The 9,475-nt window shown below is 43.9% G+C and overlaps 2 protein-coding genes across 5 annotated transcripts in view; both read right to left on the bottom strand.

Annotated features, from left to right (window-relative positions):
• Positions 1-6,117, bottom strand: part of LOC108242207 (plakophilin-4) — a 49,425-nt gene extending 43,308 nt beyond the window's left edge. The window contains exons 1-2 of one of the 4 annotated variants that reach the window (XM_037973951.1): positions 4,552-6,117; positions 4,060-4,207 (exon numbers count right to left, since the gene is read on the bottom strand). In XM_037973951.1, coding sequence (XP_037829879.1) covers positions 4,060-4,173 — 114 coding nt within the window. In that variant the 5' untranslated portion in view covers positions 4,174-4,207; positions 4,552-6,117. The other 3 variants (XM_037973952.1, XM_017426922.3, XM_037973953.1) reach the window with 3 other exon arrangements.
• A 985-nt stretch (positions 6,118-7,102) lies between these two features.
• Positions 7,103-9,475, bottom strand: part of LOC108249002 (uncharacterized protein C7orf57) — an 8,590-nt gene continuing 6,217 nt past the window's right edge. The window contains exon 8 of the mRNA XM_037973928.1: positions 7,103-9,102. Within this exon, the coding sequence (XP_037829856.1) occupies positions 9,044-9,102 (59 nt within the window). The 3' untranslated portion in view covers positions 7,103-9,043. The remainder of the gene's footprint in view (positions 9,103-9,475) is intronic.

The following is a 9,475-nucleotide window of genomic DNA, read 5'->3' as shown; positions in this document are numbered from 1 at the left end:
AGATCCATCTGAATGGCCTTCACCACAGTAGGTGGGGGACTCATTGAAGCAGTACATGGTGGAGAATGACCCACAAAGATGTTCTGATGGGCCATACCCAAGATCAGGTATTATATAAGTCCATGAATAAAAACAATTTATTCACGTAACCAGGCAAAAAAAAAAAAAAAAAATCCATTATCCTTGATAATGGATAGGGGGGCACTGGCCCAAAAAAGGTTGAGAAACACTGATTTAGAGGCAACTTTACTGCAGGCTGTTGGTTCAACATCAGATCAATCTCATCGCGTTCGCTGAAGAAGTGACAAAAATCAAACTGTGTTTCAACACTTTCTAGGTTTTAGGTTACCGCATTGCCACGTTTGGTGTTTCCTTCCACACATCCATCACTCCTCTACTTTTAATGGGCTAAATAAGAGCAAAGTGGAAAAGCATCAGGCCCTGAACACAATGGAAGGCAATAACCGATGTGCTTCATTTAGCACGTCTAATTTGACATTTCTGTGGAGGAACTGCAGGCGGTGGATTTGACGCTTCAGCAGCGCCGCCGCCTGCATTTCAACACAGAAGGAAGTAAAGCAACTTGGGTTTTTTTTTCCTGCTCACAGCCTGTTCAACAGTCTGAAACAAGCTACATGATGAAACGCTGGCTCTCTGGGAACACCCAGGTTTAGAGTGTGGCCACGCTGGAAGAAGAAACGGTGAGTTTTTTCTGCTCTGTATCCATCACCTCATCAGACCGCATCCTCCAGTCGGAGAAATGGAGTAAAAAGCTGGCCGATTAACATTTGTCAGATTCTTTGCTAGCTTGCACAACCAGAATCCAGACACCCTGGAAAGAATGTGTCTGAAGTGTGCATCGTTTTCCATTCTCATTTTACACACCATGTACTTTTTAACCCCAATAAACGTACCGGGGGAAGTAAGGGGGTTTAGTTTCTTGCCCAAAAACACTCTGACACTATGCAGAGGCTGGGGACTGAACCTCCGACCCGCCGGTCGGACCTGGATTAAGTGTTGGGAATAACTCTCAGCTACCGCCACAACAAATCAGAGCTTAATATCTGTAAAACCGATTGAGTCATAGCTAATTCTGTGTTCGAATTGGTTGCAAAGCTGCGGCAGACATCGTGAACTGGGATGTCTCCAAAAGGTAATCAGTTATAATAAATATATATATATATATATATATATATATAAAATGCACAAGTGGCAAAACATTATCGCCCCTTCGCCATCAACTGCTCTAAAGTGATCAAATCCCCGGGACTCCCGTCCAATTGGTCAGAACTGCCCTTGACTTAACCCTTCTGCAACATGGATCATTTGTCTACACCAGCCGTATTTGATCATATTTCACCACATCACCAGAAAACGCACCTACAACTACGCCCGACAGCAACTTCTGCACCGCAAAAACACAATTCCTCTTTCATTTCTGATTCAAACAACAGATTTTAGACATTTGAGGGGCATAAAACACGCACGCTGCTTCTTGAAAACCGACTCAATTGTAAAAACCAAAAATCAAACACGTTAAAAAAATAAAATTGGAGCTGCAGAAAAAACGGTGTAGCAGATATGAAATCCCACGTGGCAAGCTGAGCTTTAAAGGCACTAAGCACGATTTAGCGGGAAAATAAAATCTGTTCTTTGAAAACCAACGCTAAGACAGAGAAAAACTGCCTTTTTTCTTAACTTCACATCAGCGGAGATTTAGGCGCAATCTGCAGCTCTTTGAAAACAGCAGATTAAAAGTGGGATCCGAGTCTCTTTTCTTAGACATCGTAAGCCTTTAAATAGCAGAGTGCCTGAATCAGAGATGCACACTGAGGGACGGAGCTGAGAACATGGCCACTGTCCAGGTATAATTAAGGGGAGGAGAACAATAAGACTCCCCTGCTGACGGGATATAAATCAGCGTCAGGATAACAGCAGGGACAGGAGACAGACGGAGGCTGTTTTCTCCTGTCTCTGTTGTTATTTTCCTGCAGATTTGATGCATTTTCACTTAGCAGTTCAAAAAGAAACATGGCAGAAAAACAGAGGTTGCTTCAAGTTAACGTTCAGAGCTCAAATGAGGCCTGACAGATTGTGGATGTTTAACTAAAGGTAAGTTTTGTCAAACTGCCTGGGCCACAATGGCAAAGGTCGAAACAAAACAGGAAGTAAAGACTTAGCGGTCCTCGAAGGAATGCATGTCGCTTAAAACAGTTCTGGTCAAAATTAAAAATACTGTCTGTAAATCTGACCAGGTTACAGGTATTTGTGTGCTTGCATACGTCAATCGGCAGTGGCGGCCATCTTCAATCTCAATCAGTTGTAGACGCAGTGATTACGGTCCGGGAGTTTCATTAAAGTCTGTCCAATGCTCCACTAACGGACACACGCAGGCACAAACATCTGCCTGCCGTTCAGCCTTCGGTGCCGTCTGATCAAATGTACAAACTCACAGGAAATGACAACGTGTGAAAACAAGCCAACAAAAACACACCTTTATAACAAACTGTCGGTGTGTGTAAAAACTTGTTTACAAAGAAGAAACGGGGTGACACACAGTTTTCTTATCTTTCTGTCATGTCAGTAAATAAGCCTTTTCACGATCCTCCGTCCTTTCTGGAGATCCGAGCAGCCCGGGAGTGGAAGTAATAATTAAAGTTTTAATAGAATTTTAGGCACATATTCATGTGGCTCAGCGTGTCGATTCATTACATTTCAGCCTCATCTGCAGATAATCCCCTGGATTTACTCGGTATATATTTGAATGACTCACAGACTTCATCTTCAAACAACCGAAAAGAGTAACCAGGACACCAAGGACTTCCCTCCTCGAAGCAACAAGACGCAACATCAACACCAAGAGAAGAGAAACAACCACAGAACGGTCCAGGATGACCTTGAAAAGCAGCAAAACGACCGAAAACATGTCAAATACAAACAGACAAAACCAAAAATGATCACCTGGGTATACAAAACTAATTTAGACAAATAAATGACGCAGGGAAGCTAGAATTAACCAAAGGAATTACAACAAAATTCCAAAATGACCTTGGACTATTGTGAAAACAACCAGAACTGTCATAAAATAAAAGCAAAATGATCACAAAAGACATCACTCCCATAGAAACACACAAGGCTACTTTTCATGCCAGAGATTTCAACTAAAATCTTGATAAAAAGAGAGTTAAAGCCGTTTTTGTCTAACTTTGTATTAAATTGTAATACGGACAAATCCATGTGATACTGAGAGATCTGTTAGAACTCAGAGTATGTGTTGGAGATGACTATCAGCTACCAAAACGCCAAATTTAAAGGGAAATGTGTGTAAAATTAGCCGATTTAAAGCCATTTTCGTGTTGGTTAAGGTTAATTAGCTGTTGCAGCCATCTTGAACTGGGCTGACTCCAAAAGTTAGCTGCAAACGTACATCATACTTTCTGAGTTTCACGGAAATCCAACCAGTGGTTCAAGAGATATTTTGCTGACGCTACAGACACACACAAAAAAGGAATTATCGCCTTTTCCTTCGCTTGAAAACAAAACCAAAGGTTGGACGCCACCTGAGGGATGTTAAAAGAAACAAAATTACCACAAAGAGAGGAATAATTAAGAGCAAAATAACCTTAAAGATTCACACAACCTCTAAATAATGCTAATTATAAAAAGGTGACCAAAACAACTACAGAAAAGTAGCAGGAAGATGACCTCAGAGGTTACCTCGCCAAAAGAGGACACCAAAAACAAAACGGTTAAATGCCAGAAATACAGTCGCTTACAGAAAAATGGTGCAGAAAAAACCCTAAATTACAATAACTTAATGGGAAAAGAAAAGCTCAAATCCCCACGGACACAAAACAACCTCGAAAAGATTTTAAAATTCAACGAAAACGGGCTTAAAATTCACAAATCCTGATAATTAATCGCTTCTAAGAGATGAATGATTAAAGCTGAAGATCCAAGGAGGACAAAGCCACACAGTTTCAGACAAGGTGAGTGAATGAACGGGGAAATGAATGAGTGAAGCCTGAGGGTGTGACTGCAGCATCTCCTGCTGCCTACCTGCTCTTTGACAGAAGCCAGGAGGTTGGTGGTGGTGGTGGTGCTCTCCGATGGTGGCGGTGGTCGCTCTCTCACCGCCATGGGCCCTTCCCCCTCCGCGCTGCCCTCCTCCATGTCTCTGCTTCGGTCTCAGGCGCCTTCTCTGACCCTGCAGGACGGAGACGAGGACAAGCATTGATGAACAAATAAAACCCCTGGTGTCAAACAGTGAGTTCAGAGGAGAGAAGCTCTCCTGCATCCGAAGCCTGACCTCCTCCTACATCCCCCCTCTGCAGCCCTCCACATCCAGGAGCTCACAAATAAGATCACAGCTGCCAAGCTGCTGATCAGCCCGCGTGCAATCACACGTTTCTGCACGCGTTCGTCCAACTCATCTGCAGGTATGCACGCGTGGCGTTGCGTTTAACCGCATCACGAGGAGCGTCCATCACCGCGCGCGCCTGTCAGCCAAGGACGAGGTCAGAGGAGCCGGAGGCCCCCAGCCCGACTCACCGGCCAGATGTTGCTGTTAGAAGCAGGCCACAGCTGGCTCGATCCGTCCGGTTACATCCTCCTCCTCCTGGCTGCACGCGGCCGTGACAGCTACATTTCCCACGCGCCGACGTCACAAACAAACAGTCCCGTGCACGTCTGATTTACCGACTCTCTCCTCTCTCCCTTTTTTTAAAAAAATTATTATTATTATAATTACGATTTCCGGTGGGGTGTTCTAAGCGCACGCGTCCATCCCTGCTGCCCGCGCGGCAAACCGTCAGCGGCGTGACGTCACCATGCGGCTATGGATTATTTTCCGATAAAAGGATCGATCCGGCGCCGCTGCGCGCGCCTCCGGGCTGCAGCTGCAGGAGACGGACCGATGCAGCCTGCAGCGGCCGGAGGGTGTGTGTGTGTGTCATCGCGTCCCCACATGCCTGGAAAAACAAGAACGCGCGCGCATGTGTGTGTGTGTGTGTAACCCGCCTTAGGCCTAAAAGGGTCTTTATGGGAATCCTATTAAATGTTTCATTAAGTTTATTTCACAGAAACCCGTTTTATGCAAAGACTGGAGTTCACCCTTTGGAGACAGCAGGTCCCTGAAGAGACCATGCTGTAAAGGGATAGTTCAGATCTTCTTCAAGTTGGGGTCCTGGAAGTTCTTTTTTCGAAGAACCCCAGTTTTTGGAGAAAATGGACTTTAACAACGAGTTCAATTTAGATCTGGAGCCGAAACTCTGATTTGGAAACGAACCGGCTTCTCCTCTGCCTTTGTTCAAAAATAAAAACTCATTCATGATCCATGTAATTACCTTGCTGCTGTATGTTCAAATCTTAATTTTCTAATATGATTAGCAGTAATTAGTTTAAAAGAAAGGGAATGTGCCACTGATTGTGGGTGGGGAAGTAGGCGGGACTTAAAGTCCTTACTGTGCAGACTCTGGTTCCAAAAATACAACCAGGCAAATAAAAAAGATGGACACTCAGTCCATTATTATAATATCTCTCAGTGTCAGACTTGACTTAACCTCATTTCAGTTCAGAGTTTGTAAACCAGTATATTTCATTACATTATTATCTATGTAGACTTGCGTGGTTATTTGCAAGAGCAAATGGGAGCAGCTAGCTGTAGCACTTCCTGCAGGAATCTCACATCGCTTCTGCCGTAAGAACCGCGTTTAGCAAAACTGTCGGCAGTGTAAAGGTTTGGGTTAAAGCGTTTAGTGAACTGCTGTAAAATGTGGAAGGTTGGAGTTGTTCTGTGACGGCCTTTGAAGGTGACCCCGGTCGGACCAGACTGACGAGCTAACAAGTCCAAAAACACGGGCCAGATCCAAAACCGAATCCTGCCGTCTCAAAACAACCACAATCCCAGAAACGTCAAAGCAGCTCAAACTCAAAAATGATTCCATGAACCTTTAAACAACATTAAACTGTTAGTACAACAGAAATATCTGACTCCTGTAAAAAGTGGTGCAAGAAGTGCTGCTGTCATCCAACCCTAAACAGAAGACAGCTGGACTTCAATCAAGAGAAGAAGTTCAGTTGTTTTCCATTTAATCACTTAGGAACGTGTAACAGCAGTGCAAAGATTAGAACTCCATCCTTTCACCTTCACTGTCTGGCAGAAAAGGCGGCGGGTGAGGCTGCTGAAGCTGAAGCTGCTGCTGAAGCTGCTGCTGCTGCTGAAGCTGAAGCTGCTGCTGAAGCTGAAGCTGCTGCTGAAGCTGAAGCTGAAGAAGCTGCTGCTGAAGCTGAAGCTGCTGCTGAAGCTGAAGCTGCTGCTGAAGAAGCTGCTGCTGAAGAAGCTGCTGCTGAAGCTGAAGCTGCTGAAGAAGCTGCTGCTGAAGCTGCTCGTAGTCGTCATCCACAGTGAAACGAGTCCTGGAGCGACACGAGCCGAGAGGAAGAAGCTGCGACTCTGAAAGAAACTTAAAACAGATTACAGTTTGTAAACGCACACAGGGACAAAGACCTCAACCCTGGAGACATGTCCTGCGGTCTGAGGAAACTCAGACTGAACAGTTCGGACAGAATGACCATCGAGATGTTCTGACGATAAAAGGAGGAAGCTTGAACCATCCCAACTGTGAAGCACGGCGGTGGCAGCATCATGTCAGCTGCAGGAGGGACCGGTGCAGTTTGTAAGATAGACGGCAGCACAAGGAAATACTGAAGCAACATCTCAAGACATCAAGCAGGAAGGTAAAGCTTGGGAACAAATGGGTCTTCAAACAGACGATGATTTGAATCGTCCGAAAAACCCTGATCTGAGAGGAGACAAACAAACCTGACTCGGTTCCACATGTTCTGTCAGGAGGAACCGAGAACATCTGACCCAAATCAGACAGTTTAAACCCAACGATACCAAATACTAAGAAAATGGACAGAAACTTGTGACTTTGAAGGAAGTAATTCAGTCATTTAACAAATATAATACTGAGTCTTGACCTAAAACATGAAAGGTTTAGTTTGACGGCTGCAGTTTATGTAAACATCCGGTTTCACCTGCATATAAATATTTCACAAGTTTTTCCTCTTCTCTGAGAAAAAACAAACAGCACACGTGTACATGCACATGCCCATTTATTTAAGTGACATTAAAGGAGTTTAAGAGCAGTCATAAACATAAGCAGTTAAATTAAAAACACTTGAAACAGCTGCCTTCTCCAGCCTCCTCACATTTTTAGTTCACAGAATCTAACACCACTTGGAGAAGAAAATAAAAAAAAATAAAATAAGAGCAAAACAAGGGACAGGGGTTTGCAAAGTTAAGCCACTAAAGGTTCCCACTACTGCTTTTGTAAACTGATAACGCCACCGACTCGCACCGTGTGGAGGAAGAAACATGACAGAACACCGTTTACCTGAATATTTAACAGCTCGTAAAAAGAAACCGTTCCTCAAAAAAAGGATGATACATTCGCCGTTCCTTGTACTGTAAAGTAAAATCCAGCGCCGGTTCAGGTTTGGAACAACACTCGACACCTTTTAATACCACGAACAGATAAATTATGCATAAATTACACAGAGTAAAAACACGCCTGTGCCGAACAGCTCGGGTGGGGATCTTAAATTTATTTCCAACGAGGCTGAAAGTTACCGCGACACAAGGAATTCATTTGTTGGGGTTTATTAAAAACACATCGCTGCGATCCTTTCATTTTAAAAAGCAAAACCTCCCTCGACAGACGCCCCCTGTGGGATCAGGATTTTACACTCGCAGCTCCTTCAAATTACTCCCGTTAGATGACTCGAGACTGAGCGTCATAAAAGCAGACAGGAATCCATTATCGGCTGATGTCCTGGCAGTCAAGCCAATGTTACAAACGGAGGGCTGCTGTAGTTTGGGCACCACTTAAAGCGGCCTCCTCCATCCCAGAACATTTCCTCCTTTCAGACTGTTTCTAATGGATCTGTTCAGCTCTCCGACCTGCTTTTAGAAGCCGAAACAGCAGGCGGTCCTCTAAAAGTCACGAGTCGATTTCACTGTAAATTTGAACTTTCTTTCAAGGTGCACAAAGATGGGAAATAAGACGATCAAAAAACAAAACAAAAGCTTGGGAATGTGAGTTAAAATGTCACAGTGGTGAACGTTTCTCTACACAAACAGCCTAAGACGGAGAATCTGGGGTAACCAGGCCGTGCACTAACACTAACTTCTACTGAGGTCTACAAACTAAAAGAAATTAAATAATAAAATGCTGCACAAGCAAGGAAAACAAGGTTTAGTTGGCAGGTTCAGAACTCACTTTTTAAACACCTCATCCACTTCAATCTTTCAGTTTGTCAGTCTGCAGAGGGAAGCCACGTTTCAGGGACTAAAGCGACAAGAAAGCTTGGCACGATTACTGATGTAGCTCCATCTGCTTTGATTAGTTAGAGTTTTGTTTCTTTTTAGCGGTTAAACTATAAAAGCAGCTCGACAGTAACAGAATTACCGGCGTGACGTTTTGCAGGGCTAAAAGAAAAAAAAAACATTTTCACCTCATCAGCTCTGACCGTCAGATCAACGTCTCACCCACAAAAAACTAAAACCTTTCACGTCCTTTCAAACGGCGGGAGCCCTTCTTCGAAACGAGCTATATGTCACATCACTGGAACCACGATTTATTCGCACTAACATTAACACTTCACCAACTCGATCTTCATACAACCAGGGGGGGAAACTAACGGCGGATCGGAGAAGAAAGGAACACTGTAAACGAACCGACAGCCGTTAGTTTCCAGCACTGCGTGAAACTTCGTCTTTCAAATCGAGGAACACGGAAAGAAAAAAAACACAACCAGCACTGACAAATCTACACACAAACAACCACCTTCAGTGTTTTTTTTTCTCCTTGAAACAAAGTGAGGCAAATAAATAAAGGAGGACAGCATCTTTGCATAAACATAAGTACAAAAACCTAACAGTCAGTGGATGTACAATAAATGTGAGTGAACCCAAAGGGAGGGGAGGAACAATCCCCGCGTTGAATCTTTGTTTCCTGCAGAGCAGAACCTGAGCGGACTACTCCAGGTCGTCCACGTCCTCCGTCATGATGGTGCTGGTCTGCTCCGAGGTCACACCTGGAGAACAAAAACGACAGGTGGGCTTTCCTTTTCAGCAGCTGTATTAACCTGTTTAATGTTTTCCTCCCTGAGACGCGTCAGAGACACCGAGGACACCTGTGGAGTCCTGATTGGGCCGATTCTCCTGTTTAATGCCTCTTCTGTACATTTTTTAGAGTCAAACTACTTCCACCTAGTTTGTGCCATTTCAAACATTTATACATCAAAACTTTCAATTTGATTAGAAATGGCAACCTTTGACTTTTACTGTTGGTGACTTTTATACTTTTTAAATCATCTAAACTTTATTTACAAACATTTCCCCCAAAGAAATACATTAAAGTCACGTTATTTCCTTTAAAAACAGTCTAATTCAGCAAAGTGGCTCCAT

Source organism: Kryptolebias marmoratus, linkage group LG23 (genome assembly GCF_001649575.2).
Source record: "Kryptolebias marmoratus isolate JLee-2015 linkage group LG23, ASM164957v2, whole genome shotgun sequence".
Taxonomy (NCBI): Eukaryota; Metazoa; Chordata; class Actinopteri; order Cyprinodontiformes; family Rivulidae; genus Kryptolebias; species Kryptolebias marmoratus.
This window is presented reverse-complemented; position numbering and strand designations above follow the sequence as displayed.